This window comes from Lissotriton helveticus, chromosome 8, assembly GCF_964261635.1.
Source record: "Lissotriton helveticus chromosome 8, aLisHel1.1, whole genome shotgun sequence".
Lineage (NCBI taxonomy): Eukaryota > Metazoa > Chordata > Amphibia > Caudata > Salamandridae > Lissotriton > Lissotriton helveticus.
In genome coordinates this window covers 354,962,013-354,981,503 of record NC_136069.1, presented here as the reverse complement: position 1 = coordinate 354,981,503, position 19,491 = coordinate 354,962,013, and the positions used below count along the sequence as shown (strand labels likewise).

The window sequence follows — 19,491 nt, the reverse complement described above, 5'->3', positions numbered from 1 at the left end:
GGAGGCACCAAAAATCCAACACACCCCTGCATGTCCCTCAGTCCTGTTGTCTCCAGAATTGACATGCGCTAGCTCAGCCACACTTGTGCCAGGTTGCTAGGGTGTCTGTGCAGCAGTTACAAATGTTGATGTACAGGAAGGGATGCCTTCCTGCACATAAACAATCCTTACAGGTGATCTGCTGAATCCATGTGTGCAGCACACAATAAAATAGCAAAACATTAGGAGAAACAGATAATTGTGTTTAACACATTTTTCCAGACTGAGAAGAAAGCCATATTTTACAAGCCCCTTACGCTGCTGGTGCGCATTTTTCAATATTTGTAAACGTGACATACTGGTAGTGCAAGGGGCTTGTAAATAAGGCCCTAGTGTCTGTTATTGTAGTTGTTGGTACCCCCCGAGCCTTGTAGATATGTGTTACTCAAAATTTGACATGCCTGTAGTGGTGGAATGCTCATAGAAACATGGATTCCTCGTCCTTTTCATGGTAAGTGAGGGGTGGGAAGGGGCCTCATTCACAAGGTGGCATTAACCATCCGTAACTGGCTACACGCTGGATTGCAAATAAGGAGAAGTGCATACATCCACCAGAATGTAGCAAAAAGTGATGTTCTGTTGGCAATCTGACATAGTAGTAAATGCCTTGGGTATTGTGGTGAACAACATCTATGTAAATTTGTGGAACATGGGTCCTAAGTAATGTCAGATGTTGCTGATTGCAAATGCATACTGATAGGTCTGTGTCAACATGCATCCTTTCCTTAATGCAAGGAAGGACACAACACACTGGAGTACATCTCATCCATGTGCACAACCCTGTGCTGTTGTAAAAAGGTCTGCTGTGCACCAATGCAGCCATCCCTGAACCCTGCCTCAAAGTTGTCTGTCTTGCAGCTTTCATGTTGTCATCATTTCCACTGCAGGGAAAAAAACACAAGGGGAGGGCATGCTCAATCTCAGTATGGGGCAGTCCGGTGTATGGTGGAAATATGCTGGTTTGCATAGATGAAGTGCTTGCTGGCAGCTCAATGTGCACCAGAACAGAGGAAAGGGACAGGAATTCACCGTATCTTATAGATACGGCACATTCCTGCACTTTTGTATTGACATAGGGCAGCACCGCAAGATTCCTTGCGGCACTGCCCTACAACAAACCTTCATAAATAAAGCCCATATGTTTGGGGATGAAAGTTGCCACAGCAACAATGTATGCACTGTGCAAATCAATGCATGAGTAATTTGACATTGTACTCCTTCATGATTGAGTGCCTTGTGGTGTGTCGTGTGTTGGAGTTGTACTTACCAACAAGCTGTGCATTTTCATAGGTGCCATTCTGGAACCGCTGGTTGATGACAGATTGGCAGAACATGTAGGAATCATGCACACTGCCATTGAAACCTCAAACAGTGCTTGGTCTTCCCCCCTTGTTCTGGTACCAAAACTAGATGTGTCTCTGCAATTCTGTATAGAGTTCAGACAGCTGAACAGTACTTCAAAGTTTGATACATTTCCAATGTCTAGGGTAGACGAGCTGATAGAAAAAAATAGGTAATGCCACCTATTTGTCAACCTCAGACATGACAAAAGGCAATTGGCAGATCGTTTTAGCTGAAGATACCAAGGCGAAAACAGAGTTTTCCAGCCCATCAGGGTTATATCAGTTTAAAGTGTTACCCTTTGGTTTACACAGGGCCCCCTCATTGTTCCATAGGCTAATGGATAGTATCCTGAAACCCCAACGAGAGTATGCTGGAGCATATCTAGACGACATCGTCATTTTTAGCTCTTCCTCTGTATTACACATACAACAGTTATCCTCAGTTTTCTCAGCTCTACAAGAAGCTGGCCTCAGCCAATCCAAAGAAATGTACCCTTGCAACAGACTCTATTAAATACCTCAACTACCAAATCCAGGCAGGTACCATTTGCCCCCAAATAGAGAAAGTACAGGCAATCTGAGATATTCCTCTTCCTAGTACAAAGAAAGGGGGGGCCATATTATCAAGAAAGGGCGATACATTACCGCTGCTTTTATCGGCAGGAAACAGCCTTATAGGGGCGATAATGGGCTTGATAATAATGCCTTGTGAATTCTCATAGAAGCCCAGGTTTTGGTGTTAACCTGGGCTTCTATGGGAATTCATAAGGCCATATTATCAAGCCAATTATCGCCGCTTTAGCGGCAGTTTCCTGCCGATAAAAGCAGCAATAATGATCGCCCTTTCTTGATAATATGGCCCGAGGTTCGTTCCTTTTTAGGTTTAATGAGGTATTATTGACGGTTCATTCCACACTTTTTGGAATTGACTGCTCATCTAAAAAAAAAATCACCAGCCTGCCAAGATAAGCAACTGGTCAGCATAACAGCAGGAGAGTGTTGACAGACTATAAGCCTGACTTTGTAAGGAGCCTGTGTTAATCTGCCCTGATTTCCATCTACCCTTTGTGTTACAAACTGATGCCTCTGGCAGAGGCTTGGGGGCTGTCTCATATCAGGCAGACTATAACAGTGATCTTCACCCCATAATATATATCAGTCGGAAACCTCTGGTATGGGAACAGCAATATCTAACTATTGAGAAGGAATGTCTGCCAATTAAGTGGGCTGTCACAACCCTTCCGTTGGAATGTACATTTACCTTATTAACAAACCAAGTCCCACTTGTTTGGCTGTCCAGGCACAAGGATTAAAAGTCTTGTATATTACGCTGGTTCCTAGACTCGCAACCTTTTCATTCCAGGTTGAACATTGACTGGGACGGTTACAGAGCAATGTGGACTATCTTTCCCGGGCACCTGTGGCAGACTGGCCCGATCGGCCACTCTTGGAATGGGGGTATTGTAATATTGTCTGCAGTCATCCCCCAACATGGCCCACAAAGAGCTCCAATTGGAACCCGAGGAGAGGGCTCTAATGGCAGTGACATCATCACCTATCACGGTGGTGGCCACCACCAGAAAAGGAGGCCGGCTGGAGCTTCGGGCGCGAACTCCAAAGAAGACGTCTTTGGAGGATGAAGGAGGAACAACAGATGAGAAGAGATGTCAATGAGAAAGAGTTGCACATCGCTGACGAGCAGCGCTACCCTGAGAAGCAGGAGAGAGGGATGCAAATCGGGGAAGAAGTCCAAAGGCCCAAAATTGTCTATTTGTCTAAATTGATGTGGGATTTTTTGTGTGGTGTATTTTCACTTTATTACTGTTTGCGTGCTGCATAAATACTTCACACATTACCTCCAAGTTAAGCCTGACTGATTTGTGCCAAGCTTCCAGAAGGATAAGCACAAGTTAATTTAGTGACTTTTGTGGTTCACCCTGACAAGGATTGTGGTTGATGCTTGAGAAGAGTTTACTCCCTCCTCAACCAATAACACAATTTCCTATAACAAGCAATTTCCAGGAGCTAAACTCAATTCAAGCATTTTCTGTTTCTTGATAAATGTATAATAATATTAATAATAATAAAAGTAATAATAATAATAACCCAGCCTTCATCCATCAACTCGCAACTAAACATACATACATCTGTTCACCTACATCTGCTTCGAGTCAGCTTTACAAGCGCACTCATTCATATACCCATGCACCATACACTGTAAACATCCACAGTCTTTCAACCATATACTCACCCAAGTATAAAACCTATTATTGTATCCATGCATCCATGCACCATTCACCTGTGTTTGCATGAGTCCCTCTATGTGTTGTTTGACTTCATTTGTGTCAATGTATATGACTTCATGTATGTCAACATGTGAGTTGTCTTTGCACATGTGTGTGCATATGTGCACCTGGGAACTGTGTGCATATGGGTGCCTGAATGTTTTCTAGTTCTGTATCTAAGCATGTCACCAAGTATTGCCATTACTACACAGAACACAAGCACCTAGCACAACCCAAACCTATTGGGTTTGCCAATGCTTGTTAGAATAATTCGTGACTAAGTAGATCATGCAGCCAAACCCCCTGCAATAATATTCAGAACCAATGGGATGATAACACGTGTCATTATTTATATCTCAAAAATGTGTTTTTCAGCAGTCTGGGAAGAAAGACCTACATGGAATAGACAGCTTTGAGGCAAAAAGACAGAGTTTTTATACATGGCCTTTGTGTTGACTGGAATCTTTTTTTACACACTCCCCCCTCCTAGTTGTGCCCATGTGGGCCTCTGCCCAGTGGAGGCACTGTATGAGCTGGCCAATATGGTTAGGTTAAGGTCACAGGGGAGGCTCCTCTTATTTGAACAGTCCCTTATGGCACCACAGAAAATGCATTTGTCATTGCCATCGTTATTCTGAACAAACTGTGGCACATTGTTTAGTGAATTTGAAGGTATCATTATTTGGTTAATAGGACATTTTTTACACTTTATGCATGTGTTCCTCAGTGTTTTAAATGGGAAAATACGTGCAGGTATTCATTACAACGAGTCTGTGCTAAGGGCAAGGCATGATGATACATGAGAATCTTCTATCGAGTTTTCATTTTCCCCTTGCATTGCCCTTGATTAATGTATGACGTTACAACGCATACATTCACAACGCATGCCATCACAACGCAACTTTTACAACGCAAAATCCATTACAACGCATGCCATTACAACGCATGCCATTACAACGCAGATGCTATTACGACGCATAACATTACAACGTAAATATAGGTAAGTATTTAACTTTATTAATATTAATTTAATTTTAATTAAATGACTAAAATTGTTTATTAGTTTATTTAAATTAATTTTTATTTTTATTTAATATATTTTAATTTACTATTCTAACTCCTTGGGGGTGTAATAGTAGGGTAAATGTTGGATAGTTTAGGGGTTAAAATTACTATTCTAACTCCAGCGGGGTGTAATAGTAGGGTAAGTGTTGGATAGTGTAGGGGTTAAAATTACTATTCTAACTCCACGGGGGTGTAATAGTAGGGTAAGTGTTGGATAGTGTAGGGGTTAAAATTACTATTCTAACTCCAGGGGGTTTAATTTAAATACATTAAATTAAAATTAAATTTAATTAAAAATTATTAAAGTAAATTAAATTATAATTTAAAAAATATTACATGTAATTAAAATATTATAATTATTTTAAATAAATTGATTTAAATTTAAATATATATATATACAATTAAAAATAAAATTATTTAAATATTTAAAATAATTAAATTAATGTTATTAAATTAAAAGATTAATATTTAAATTAAATACTTACCCTTACTTACGTTGTAATGGCATTCATTGTAATAGCATCTGCGTTGTGATAGCATGCGTTGTAATGGATCTTGCATTGTAAAAGTTTTGTTGTAATAGTAGTGCGTTGTGAAAGTTGCGTTGTGATGGTTGTTTCCCCCCTTAAGTTTTGTTGTAATGGTAGTGCGTTGTGAAAGTTGCGTTGTGATGGTTGTTTCCCCCCTTGATAGTAGTCTTAAATGTCTCATATGTGCAGATTCCTGGTACACATGTGGCCCAAGACCTATATAGTAATTAACAGCTAATATGATGTCATGACCCTCAGAAATATGTCTGAAGTCCATTGCATTTAAATGGAAAGGTTAGAATGGGCGATCTTCTCAATGCCACAAGATTTTCTGTACCAATTAGCCAGATTTAGAACTTTGCATAGTGGTCAGCAGGAGCTTGACTGTGATTTCTTCCTGCTCGTATGTGATCTTGGCTAAGCTCTGAGTTATGTTGATCCAGTACTGTCTTATATGGGGCCAGCGAGTAGTTGATTTTGGTGAAACAGTGTGTGAAATTGGCTCAGCATTGTGTGACTTTAACCCATGCTGTGTTGTCCTAGGTTAGTAGACTTGGCTCAACACAGGTTGTTTTTAAGCCATCCTTATCTGATCTTGAGAAATTGGTGTGATTTTAGGCCAGCACTGACTAATACTGGACCATTAATGTACTATTTGTTGCCAGTGATGTGGGTTTTTTGCTCAGATCTGTATGATCGTGGATGAGTCATTTTAGATCTTTGCTCGGTGCTTTGTTCTCCACAGAGAACAGACAATGAAAAGATTAGGTGAGCTCATGAAGAGCAGCACCTTAGTTCCTAATGGCATGCATGCAGAGCCTCATGATGGAGACGGGGACATTAACATTATATTATAATTTCTCATGCTTCCTTCATTCTGATGAAAGCTAAAAATAAAGTTCTTCCAATGAATGTCTCTAAAGGTATTCCTAAAACAGTCCATGTATACAGTAGGTTCTTTGATATGAGTGGTCATGGTCCTTCACCCATCTTTCCACCCATAGGAGATTGAGGGTGCAGCTCCTGCAGGGCAGTTTCAACATCCACACACTCACCAATCACTACTCTCCCAAATGTTCTATTTAACCAGGTACACCAATTCATATCTGAGTAGTCCTGAGCACCTCCCCCCCCCACGCACAGCACCACAGTTTTTAAATGGTCCTCATTTTAAGGGCTCATCCTCATTTCCTCTTGTATGTAAGTGGCATATTCATGAGCTTCATTTCATTTATATGGTCTGGCCACACCAGTTCATACCAAAAGATCCCGAGAACAAATTTGACCGATTGTGAACGGGGCACACTGACCATCACTGTGTGTGATGCCTGGACAGGTTTGTAGACCAGTGTTATGTGATATCAGCACTGTGGTATATTAGACATTGATAGGACAGTATATCAATGTTTGTCATTGCAGTATGTTGGAGAAGCGTTGGGCCATATCGACGGTACCTTTGTGATACAAGGTCCTATTTTTGTGCCATAACATTGAGTGATCTTGCCTACCGCTTTCTATTCTTATGGTCTGGGCCAAAACTGTAGATTGAGGTAAGTGCTACTAATGCACCAACATTATGTACAGAGAATTGACCATACATCTCATTAAGTGTTTACCAGCATTGATGAGAAGAACATTGGATTGCACCTAATCTGGAGACATGTGTATCCTCCACACAAGTCAGGAAAGCTTTTCACTGTTACCCAGATGTAGAGAATGCATTAGTGATTGTTATGAAGTTACAGTGCAACTGGCATAATAATGAGTTCGTTTATTAAACTATTAAACTAACTGGAAGTGCCTTCAGTTCTCTTCTCTGGTTGCTGTATTTGAAAGCACCCAGCTGCGGTGGACCAAAACGCCTGCAGGGACCCACACGGGCTATAGCTGCACTCTTCAAATTAGGTTTGTAGGGTACTTTTCAGTGGCCAGCCTTTCTTCACAAAGTGAAATAGGGAAAATATTTTACCTTTAAAAAGGGGTGTTAAGAACTGCTGGAAACAGGCCCTAAGTCACCATGGAAGAAACCTCTAAACCATGAATGCAGACAAGCCATCACCAGCAGCACCATTGGCACTATCGGGTTAATAATCAGTGTGTCCCTGGAAGCTGACTGAAATAGCAGCATTAATAATAGATGGGATTCTATAATCCCTGCAAATTCCCATCTCTAATTTCTTTACAATCGGCGACCTCACAGAAAGTCAGCGATCATAAAGAAAGACGTCAACACTTGACTATTATAAGTTATTACTGTCAAGTTCTGACATCACAATGCCTGCTGCAAGAGCAAGTAGCCTACTTGAAAAGCAGGCCAGGTCACGAAACATAATTGAAGCAGCTGTTTAAAGCAACGAAAACAGAATGTTGCCTTTCTTTCTTCTGATCTATTTTTTGCCTTACAATGACAAGCAGAGAGAACATGCTCATTTCTTGTACTCTTTAGTTAGAGAAAAGCTAGAATCTTTCTGCATGTTTCAACCCATTCCGAGCTAGTGCAACTTTTAATAAAAAAATTAAGTTGCATTGAACTGTTTATAATATCTGTTTCCGACAAATAATGAACAGGTTTTTGGTGTGCTTAATTTTGCACAAGAGGTTTTATTATTGTTCTTCTTTGCAATTGTGCTCGCACTTTCATATGAAAGCTACGCACCAAGGTTTTAAGTGGGTTGTCGGAAAGGTGATGGTGAGACCTTCTATTATATGGGATAAAATACCCTCTGGCTTTCATGATAAGGATATTGCAAGTCATCTTGGGGTTCCATAACCTTATAAATGGACTCGGGCTTCGGCCTTGTTCCTCTATTTGGTTATGGCACTCCTAGGTGACTTGCAATAGCCTTATAATGTACAGCAGGGGCTACTTTATCCCTTATATATTCTGAAGCGCACACATACAAAAAAAGAAACAAGCAGGCATGCACGCACAAAGCACCCCAGGCATTTCCTTTAAAAGATCTCCTGAGAGTGATCTAATTGTGTCCCACTTTCTCTCGATTTTCTCTCGCACACAAACATGTCCACACAAGCAGGCAAACACACGACTGAGGTGGCATTAAAACCATTTTAAACTCTGTCCCTCTCATGGCTTTCTTAATTGCCACTATCACAGCGGGCTGCCTGGATTCCAGTGTGTGCACAAATGCACATGATAGTGTGAATGGGACTGACAGCACGCAGGGTCCGAATGGACCCTGCTCAATCAAACACAGGACATTATGCACATGAGCCTCTTCTAAATCCTTCATCAGAGGCTCAGCTCGGGGCTACAGAGGTGTTTTGGCTGTCAGAGTGTAGTACAGACAAGCTACACAGACAAACTCCACTCTGACAGCCTCATGCTCAGCAGTACTAGCATAAATGAGCCTACATTTCATGAATACCAGTACTTTCCTTGGCAGCTCAGAAATAATAAGCAAAAATATGAAGTGCCGATACTCAGTACCTGTGACTACTAGCCCATTTAAAGCACTGGTGTTCCTGTCTGGGGGAGTTACATGTGTTTGCATTGTTTTCAGTTGTGTCTTCGTGTGCCAGAAGCACGTCAACTGTCAAAAACTAATTTTATAGTATTAGCAGTGCTTACTTTGTAAACCAATGATTGCCGGTTCCCAAACTCTGCTCAGAAGCCTGTGGTTGTCAGCTCCCCGAATACTAATGCTGCAGAGATTTGAATCCTCTCCAGGACTATTATCCACTGCAATACACTCACTGCCCCTTTAACTCACTCCTGCAGGTTCCAGCTTTCTCCCTTTCTGATGGTTTTCTGTCTCTTTCTCCCTCCTTCTTTCCCCTTGCTTTGTTTTTACCTCTCTTGCTCTCAGGAAATGTTCGAAGAGGAAAAAGAAGTGATGGTCCCAAAAATGAGTGCCAGTGGCCCCCACTGGTAACCCCCGGCTCAAATTAAGCACTGAAATTGAGAACAAACGTGCAAAAAGGGTATCTCTATCCATTTGTGGAAATGTGCAAAATAAAATAAGTTGTGTCTATGTATACTCTAATACAGATAATACCACATTTGACATATACTATAACATGTTACGTCAAAACTACAGTTCATTAAGTGTGTTTTAGTTTTGCGTTGAACAAGAAAGATTTCCAATTTAGGTGTTCATTAATTTTCAGGTACGAAATGGAATATGTTTGAAGTGTTTTTGTAATCTTCTGTCACGCCCGTCAGTAAAACAGTTTTAAAGGACCGAGTTACATTTAAACGTATTCCTTCAATGCTATAGTATCCGAAACACACGCTTTAACCTTGCTGATGCTTTCAAACTTACAATGTACCTGCGTGTCTGCACTTCTTGTACGTACCAGTTTTTAAAGTGTGCAAGCAATGTCCATTGTTATAGTTCCATATTTTTAAACATCCATCTCTTCCTCCACTCACCAACCTGAAGAAAGATTATCAATAAATACATTAAATAAAAAAAATGTGAATAAGTTTCAGAAAGGCGATACACATAACAGATGCAGAGTAATTTAAAGTATTTTTGTCACATTAACGCACGAGGGGCAAATTTGCGTATTTTTCATGCAGTGCAGAAATTACGGGGCATATTATCAAGGGATTTATCTCCGCTTTTTTGGCTTTAAAAGCCAAGAAAGCGGAGATAACATTATCTCCCTATCAGCAACAGGGTGCTAACACGCAAATTCGCATGTTAGCACCCTTTTTCTCTACGCTTCCCCTTGCATCTCTAATGAGATGCAAAGGGGGCGTTCCATAGAAAAATAATAGGAGAAATGTTGTTAAGCGACATTTCTCCTATTATAAAGGATTTTGCTAACCCTGTTAGTGATTAAAAAAACAGCGCTAACCGGGGTTAGCGCTGCTTTTTTTACACCTGTTTTTTTCCTGACTTAGCCATGATATCCTATGGAAGGTGGATATCATGGCTAAGTTTGTGAGCCCCTCTCATCAAGCTAACTCCAAACTTCGAGAGATTATCGTTGGTTTTCCAGCGATAATCTCTCATTTGGCAGTTAGCGCGAGGATTTTTATCACTTCTGAAATAAGTGTTGCTGATAGCACGCTATCTCAGTGATAAAAATCCACGCTACCCGGCGATAATTATCCTAGCGCTAAGTGCGCTTAGCGATAATTATCGCTGGGGCTTGGTAATATGCCCCTACATTTTTTTGTGCACGGGAAAATACATGTGCAGAGCTCTATCTACAAAGATTGGCCTGCTGCTGCCGCCATCACTGTGCAATACACAGCCTCACACCATGGTGCAGATGTGAGTGTACACTCTCTAGCTTAGGGTTTGGACTGGAAGCTCACCTTTAAGTGCACATTTCTATTCCTAGACGAACGCACAAGTATCCCATAGATTGGGTGTGTGCTGGGCACTTCAGCACTCATGCAATGCATGCTTTTTTTTTGTAATAAATTAAAACATTTTCCTTTGTTAACGCCTGCTTCAAGTAGGCATTGGCTTTTTATGCAAAGACCAGTCTCACTATCTGAGTAGCTCAAACTTTGCATCAAAACCTATGGGTGTTTGCGCTGATTGACCCAAGTAATGCCCCAGTGACACCTCCTTGACACAAAGTAACGCAAAGCAGCACAAAGTGTTTTTGGAGCTGAGAAAAGGGTACCTTGCATTGCAAAACTGGTAGGTAAATATCAATGCATTGCATTTGGTCACTTTGCATCCCTTTGTGACAACACAAAGCCTTAGTATATCTGGGCCTGGGTGTGTTTAAAACTGCATGTCATTTAACTATGGTTGGTGGAAGTGGAACAATGTCACAGTAAATAGGCATGTTTATGATACAATAACCACCAGAAACTCCAGCACGCTTGCCTCATGGATGTATTATGTGGGTGCCTTCCTATTTATGAGACCCCTGCCTGCGGACCATATGTGATACCAACAAACAACTGTTTTACGCGCCTTGAACAGGTTGATTGACTATTGGACACTAGGATACCATCGGGCTATGTCTTGCGAACTGGTTGAATCTGGGGCATGGACCTTAAGTGTGATACTGAAGGGCGGCAACCTTTTGGTAAGGCGTGTCTGGACATAGGTTTACACATTCTTGCGCCAGCGCCGGAAAGATGACAGCACCCTTAATAAGGGAGACACAGAGCTCAGTTTCTTTGATGGATTAGCAGCCTCAGATGACTACCAACAACACTAACTCTGCCACGGTTATCTGCTCTGGGTCAACCGTAGATGTTGTTGTACAGCCCACAAAGATTAAATATAATTTTAAATGTTTGTTTTGGAACGTGGCGGGCCCACTTAACAAGGTGGAGAATGCTGAGTGGACTGAACTATTTTATTATTGTCTGTCTAAAAGAGACCTGGGCCTGTGAAGCAGTCCATATAGATGGGTTTCTCTCTATTCACACCCTGGCAGCATATTCAAGAGGGGGCACCATAGAGGTGGTTTGTGAACCCTGATCTCACCTACCTCAGATAGGAGGATTTATTAAACCTACCTTGACTCTCCCCATTTTCAAATTATTAACCTCTTGCATAAATCCAGGGAAATGCTTGGTATTATTAAATGTTTTCGCAATAATTTTATTTCTAGTAATGTAGATATAGCAGCTTCCATTGAACAGACTCTTAGCAAGATTTTAAGTGAGCCCAACATGGATTCTATTGTAATCTAGGGGGGGTCATATCATTTGTAGGCTGTGTTACTCACAAAAGATATAGGGTAGCAAGGTGCAACTAGGAAAAAAGGCTGTGATAGGGAGGGGGCACAAAGCTTGTGTTGACAAAAACGCTCACTCACCCGAGGGTGACATGTTCTATCATTGGGTTCCTCCAACACATTGGGTCCGCAAGGTACCCGGTGTGGGCTACAACTTTTCCTGGAGGGAAGGAGCAGGAGTGTTTTATATATAAAGCAAGTGTGGTTTCAATACCTCAAGTGTGACAGTGAGGGGCAGAGAGCAACGAAAAAGTGTGTGTATTAAAACTATTTCTACGGGGTAGGGGATAGAAGCAATGTGAGACAGGGTTATGGATGTGTACCCTGTAATGTGGTCAACATGTTTCTTCCTAAATGACAATTACGTTCGAGGCATTCATCAGGACCAAGATCTTATGTCACTCTGCTGGAACAAACGTGCAAAAGTAAAAAAATATATATATAAAAATACAGAAGATACTCAGGCATCTATTTTTGACCAACCATCCGTCGCAGAACAATCAGTGTGGTAGGTCAGAAGGCCCTAAGATCAATGTGTACAATCCAACTCTACCATCTACCATCTGAGTCTCTCACCACGTAGATTCCTCTTCCATTATGTGGTGGGGCTCCGTCTTGGACTCTGGAATGTGCCCATTCTCTAAAAGTTCTGTTTCTGGGGGGTTGGGATGTGATATTGAGGAGTATTTCCATTTTGAGGTCAATTTGTGTGGAGATGTCTTTAATTTCATCTTGAGCAAGTATTCTCTTTTTCTTGCTTACCCTGTAACAGGACATGTTACTTACACTGGAAGAGGCTTGGGCAGTTTCATAGATTTCATTGCGCTTTCTCAGCAATATAATCCCACGGCCATCGATTTTATAATAATGCAAAATTGTCTAAGTGATCATTACCCCCTAGCTATTTCTTTAGATGTGGGCAATGAGAAGCAGCAGACTGCACTTGTCACCATGCCAATAGACGGGCAGTTTACGCAAGTAGGCTATGGTGGATACGGGGGCTATGCTGTAAGAACTAGTAGCGAGAAGCAGGGAGGCCCCTGGTCCCTAAAGAGTACCGGCTGACCTCTTTAATGATAATATTAACCTATGGGCGCCACTACTCACCAATGTGTTGAGGAGTGCTGTTATCGATACCCCACATAAATCATGGTCAAACTCCATTATAGCACTATATTTAAAAAGGGTGACAAAGCAGACCCCCAATGCTACCACCCTGTCTCCCTAATTGATGAAACAAGTAAAGTCATGGGTAGGATTTTTGAATCTGCTGGAAACTTGGGTGGCAGAAAAGGGTTGCTTCTCTGATGTGCAGTATGGATTTAGACAGGGCCTTGGCACCGTTGACCAATGTCTAAATCTTCACGTTATTAGAAAGTATACGTTGGCAAAGAAGGTCAGTCTCCATCTTGCATCAATGAATCTCACTTCAGCCTTTGACTGGGTGAACAGAATGAAATTATGGCACAAAATGCTAGATATGGTTTTTGACAGTGCATTGGTTTATTTTTTTGTTGCTAAGTTGCATGAAAAAGTGACTGAATGTATAAGGTATGAGGCAAATGGGGAATGTACTGCTCCCATTGTTGTGAGGCAAGGGTGCATGCTGGCACCATTCCTTTTACATCGACGATTTGGATACCTTCCTAAATATTGGGGGGACAAATGCAAAAAGAACAATTGATGGACAGAATGCAGAACAATGTCATGCATTCACCCCAGTACAGAGATTTGGGTCTAAATCCATCGTTTTTTTGCTCACCATGCCATTCCAGTTTGGACCCAGTCATATGTAAATCAGTCTTGGCCCTGCGCCCAATGGGAACAGTCCAGCCCGAACTGCCAGGTAAGATCCTCCCTGGACTGGAACAAGCATCCTAGGATGGGTCACCTTGTGTTTGCTTTAAATATTGGGGAGGCTGACACACCTCGGGTGGGTTTGAGGAAGCTCCCTTCCATGCTTTATGCTGATGACAATGTCTTAATGTCAAGAAATGGTGTGGGCCTACAGAAGTTGTTGAATAGATTTGTTTTATTTATGAGAGAATTGGACTTCAGGACAAATACTGCCAAATCACACGTCATGGTAGTAGGGCATCGGGGGCGTGGCTTAAGCGCCGATGTAAGTGGAAGCGGGACTCCGGAGCTCCTCCGTGCCCGCCTCTCTCCGTCCTACATCCTGACCCCCGGCTCGAGCCCCGGACCCCCAGGCACGCATGGGAGGGTCCCGAGAGCACAGGGGGAGAAACTGATGGCCCTGGCAGCCCTGTGTCTGCTGGAAACGAGCTCCTTGCACGGAGCGAAGTGACCGGTGGAGCGAGCGCCTAAAATGGCGGCTGATGTCCCTGTCTGCTCTGCCTGACGAGGGGGAGCGGCTGCAGGTGAGGAGCGCAGGGAAACGGCAGAATCGACCCACGTAGCAGCGGAGGTCCCCCGCAGTTGTAAGAGGTGGGGAGCTCCGCCTGGAGTCGTGGTACAGGTGCAACCGAAGGGAAGGAGAATATCGGCCTGCCTGACTCCAAGATGGCGCCGCCCACGAGACGGAGGCTGCCCTGGCTCTAATGACCACGGGGCCCCAGGGCCATCATAGCGTGGTGGGCTTGCCCTGCTACTGAAGCGGAGACCCTGGTGACACTCGACCTGAGGAGAGCGCCGCTTGCACACTGCACAGGCCGGTGAGGAGTTGCACTCGATGGTGAAGCGAAAAGAGGGCTGCTCGAGGTGTGGACACGCTACCTGACCGGAGACGGAGGACTACTGGGCGCCCGCGCATTAGAGGTTGACCCTGGACTGGCGCTCGGAGGCGCCGAACACACTGCGACTCCCGGGTGAGCCCAACGCCCGAAGCGAAGATCCTGGTGCCCCCCCCCCTCTGGGTGGGGGTGCGACGCTCGTTCTCTGGGTCTGCTGCCGGACCGGAGCACCGCCTGGTGAGGGACGCGAAGACGAGGGAGTGCCGGGCAGATACAGTGGGACCGAGATAGCGACTGACGGCGCTTGGAGCCCCTGGGCTTCCCAGAAGAAACACACCGATCTTACTGCTCGACAGAATGGCGAGAGGAGGCAAAAAGAAGGGCTTCGACGCACTGAAGCTGGATGACCCGGGGCACCCCTTGGAGGTAGAGGGGCCGGGCAGCTCGACCCGGTCACGAGATCCGTCCTTGGGCGACATCATGCAGGCGATAGTAGAATCGAGGGAGGCCCTGGAAAAACGGATGGACAACATCGGGTCGGATCTGTCCCTCTTGAAGGACGACCATAGGAAGCTGAAGGAGCGGGTGACGACGGCAGAGGTAACCCTGAAGGACCTACCTGGGGAGGTGGCTACTCTACGAGCGTCTCTGGCGGAGGTGGCGCAGAAAGTTCGAGTGCTGGAGCTTAGGGCCGAGGACAGTGAAGGGCGCTCCAGACGCAACAACCTCCGCCTCGTGGGTGTCCCCGAAAAAGCGGAGGGCCAGGATGCGGTCTCCTACTTTCCCCGTTCTTTGCCCTGGAACGCGCCCACAGAGTCCCGGCGCGCCCGCCCAAACCAGGAGCCCCGCCGAGACCGATAGTGATGCGCCTCCTGCACTTCCGGGATCGTGACCACATTCTCCAGAGGGCCAGGGACCTGCCGGACTTGCGAATTGACAACAGCAGGATCATGGTTTTCCCGGACTTCACCAGAGACGTACAAAGACATAGGGCCTCTTTCATGGCGGTCAAGCGGAAATTGAGATCGTTGCAGCTGCCCTATGCCTTGTTGTTCCCGGCACGGCTGCGGGTCATCGAGGGAGGGCACACTCACTTCTTCCTCACGCCGCAGGAGGCTTGGAGCTGGCTGGATACTAGGGGGGAGCCCGGCGTACATACCTCCCCGGCGGCCTCACCTGAGGGGCACTCTGCTGGAACGACGCCGATAAGGAGGTCTGGCTCCCCATCGGGATGGCAGCAGGAACGAGCCAAGGCGGTGCTGGCGGTGGCGGCCATCAGTCAGGGGGACGCCAGCCCTGCCAGTAGTACATCGGAGCAGTCGAAGAACAGTGCTCACAGCCCTGGCTCCAGTAGTGTGCATGATCTTTCAGAGGCGGTCCTGCCGGTGGTGACTCCCCAAACAGCAGACGGAATCCTTAGCTGAAAGGGTTCGGTGGACTCTGAACACGTCTGTGAGGTATTGGGCAATGGGCTGAGACTGCAACCGGGTGCCGGGTGGCGACATAGGGATGCCTCCTGTGTCTTGACTCTGCGATATGGGGGGGCTGAGCCGAGGAGGTCCTTCTGAATAGCCCAGAGGGGAGAGGGGGGCGGGGGGCTTCGGACCTGTCTGGGTCGGCGTCCTGGCCACTCCAGCCCTCTTCTGATGAGATGCACTTACTTTGCTAGAGTTTGGATGGGATTTTCAAGTTGGTTGTCTGTCCTGGGGTGTGGGAGTTGGGGAAGTTTAGTTGATCAGGTTGGAGGGGGGAGGGGGATGGGACCTGGGCGTGCCGGGGGGGTTGCTGAGAGAGTGGATGAAGCGCAATGGGATCTACAATGGGACCCGACTTAGGATACAAATGTCTCACGTGGAATGTAAGAGGGATGCATACCATGCATAGACGTCACAAAATTCATGCATATTTGGTTAGACGAGGCATTCATTTCGCCTTCCTCCAGGAAACACACATATTAGCTAAGGAGGGGAAGGCACTGCAACGGAGGTGGAGGGGGCAGGTCTACCACACCGGTTACTCCGCATATGCTAGGGGGGTGGCCAAATGGATAAGGGCGGGGGTACCATTCCAATGCACACAGCAACTAACAGACCCGGAGGGGAGGTATGTCATGGTGCGAGGCAAACTGGATGGGAGGGATCTGACACTGGGTTGTCTGTATGCCCCGAATGTTGAACAACCTGCCTTTTTCTCATTACTGTCCAACAAGCTGGCCCCGTTCTTGGTGGGACCAATGCTCCTTGGAGGGGATTTCAATAGCGTGACTGACACTGCACTGGACAGGTCGCACCCCCCCCTACCGAATGCACCGGCTAGCAAACTGGCGCTTGCGCGTTCTGCCTGGCAATGCCAATGGGACTTGGTCGACTCCTGGAGAGCGAACCACCCGTCGGATAGGGACTACTCTTTTTTTTCCGCCCTGCATGACTTACACGTCCGCATAGATGCCTTCCTGTGCTCCCAGGACGTGCACGCAGAGGTGCGCCACAGTGAGTATCTGACGCGCACGATCTCTGATCATAACCCGCTTCTTGTGCACCTGCGCTGGTCGCAGCGTTGCCCACGAATCCCCGCCTGGAAGCTGCGCCCAGAGGCGCTAGATGATCAGGCCTTCCAAACCTCAATAGCCTCGAATATCGAGGAGTACTTTCAGATCAATGCGGGCACCGCGGGTTCGGCTGCGATTGAATGGGACGCCTTCAAATCGGTGGTGCGGGGACAGTGTATAGCGACGGCGTCGGGAGTTAGGAAGACGTTACTGGCGGACGTTACGCGGGAGGACGAGAAACTACGGGTACTTGAGAGAGCAAGACCTGAGCGACCGGACATTCACGAGGCCCTACTTGAGGCACGGGAGCTGGTGGCGGCGACGGTGGAGCGTCTCCGGTGCTTCGACTACAAGACCTATCTCACACGCACGCACTCGGAGCGTGATAAAACGGGGGCTCTTTTGGCCTGGCTGGCCAACCCAGCTCGTCGGAGCTCGGTCATTCTTGAACTCAGAGATCACTCGGGGTGGCACGATTTGATCAGCAGGGGATCAAAGAGATATTCCACGACTACTACACGGAGCTCTATCGCAGCCGGGTCCTACCATCAGTGGGCGACTTCCAGGAATTCCTGGAGGGTCTAGACTTGCCGGAGCTGGTGGCGGAAGACGCGAAGCTACTCGGGAGTAAAATAGAGGGGAGGGAGGTGAGAGTCGCCATTAAGAGCATGGCACGGAACAAGACACCGGGCTCTGACGGGCTCCCCACGGAGTTCTATCTCACCTACGTCGACCTCCTGGCGCCCCGACTGACATGGCTGTACAATGAGGCGAAACGGTCGGGCGGCCTTCCGGTAACCACTAGCGAAGCACTTATTGTCCCATTACTAAAACCGGGCAAGCAGCCATGGGACAGAGCGGCGTATTGCCCACTGTCCGGGCTCAATCAAGACTATAAAATACTGAGTAAAATCTTAGCGTCGCGCTTGCTCCCCCATATGTCCACGTTGATCCACGCGGACCAATCAGGCTTCATCCCGACCCGCAACACAGCGCTCAATATACGAAGGCTCCTACATGTCTTGGAGGCTGCCACTTATGACGAGGATGAAGCGGTGGTGTTCGCAGTTGACATGGAGAAGGCCTTTGACAGTCAGGAATGGCCGTACCTTTTCCATGTCATGCGCGCAATGGGACTAGGCGAGGACTTCATAGACTGGACTACACTGCTCTACCGGAATGCAACGGCGAGGGTCCGGACTGGTAGAATAATCTCGGAAATGTGGGTGGTGGGCAGGGGTACCCGTCAGGGGTGCCCTCTCTCCCCCCTATTATTCGCCGTAGCGGTCGAACCACTTGCGGCACGAGCCCGACTGGGGCAGGCATATCACACTATCATATATGTCTATGGACAGGTGCACCACATCGCATTGTATGCTGATGACCTGCTGATGTTCCTGGCGGACTCGGCTGCCTCTCTGCGAGGAGCTAAGTCACTACTAAAATCATTGAGCAGGGTGTCAGGCCTCCGGGTGAACTGGACGAAGTCATACCTGTTCCCGGCCCGCCCGCGTAGACTGTGTCCGCAGTCCACGGATGGAGTGGCATGGGAGGAGAGGAGTCTGCGCTACCTCGGTACCTCGATCTTCCACGATAAGGCGGACATCCTTGAGGGCAATATTGGATCGGCGATCAGGCTAACAAAGGCGAACTTCGACTTCTGGAGCACGCTCCCATTGTCACTAATGGGGAGGGTGGCGCTCCTTAAGATGGTGACCCTGCCGAGACTGCTATATTTCTTCAGGACACTCCCGATCTGGATCCCGGTGAGCTACTTCCGCCGACTGCGGTCGATGGTGATTGGCTTCCTGTGGGGGGCGGGCAGGCGCAGGGTGGCGCACGACACACTTCTCCGCCCTAGAACAGAAGGAGGGCTAGCGGTGCCAGATTACGAACTATACTACCTGGCGGCTCAGCTGCAATGGCTGACACAGTGGGTCGCGAGAGCTAGGAAAGAGGAGGATGGGTCAGGGGAGCCGGCGGGACCGGTCCAGGTGTTATCCCGGATTGTTCTGAGACTCCCGATGGGGCATTTCCACCTCACTCAGGAATTTGCGACGGCCAGGAAATGTTGGAACAGATATCTCAGGAGGGGCCGTATTGCAGTCCCATACGCTCCTGAGATCCCGCTCCGGCTGTGCGGGGCGCTTCCACATGGGGGCTCATGGCACCGCTTGGAGAACTGGGACCTGCTGGGACTGAAGTCAATGGGAGACCTTTATGAGGATGGTGTACTGCTGCCTTTTGACCTTCTGAGAGATCGCTTTGAACTGCCGGGGGGGGGGGACTTCCTCCTTCATGCGGCAC

The 19,491-nt window shown here is 46.5% G+C and overlaps 1 protein-coding gene across 1 annotated transcript in view; it reads right to left on the bottom strand.

Annotated features, from left to right (window-relative positions):
* The window catches only part of LOC144771636 (cilia- and flagella-associated protein 337-like), a 556,113-nt gene that overhangs the window by 190,112 nt on the left and 346,510 nt on the right, over positions 1 to 19,491 (bottom strand). The window contains exon 18 of the mRNA XM_078656000.1: positions 9,580 to 9,659. Coding sequence (XP_078512126.1) covers positions 9,580 to 9,659 — 80 coding nt within the window. The remainder of the gene's footprint in view (positions 1 to 9,579; positions 9,660 to 19,491) is intronic.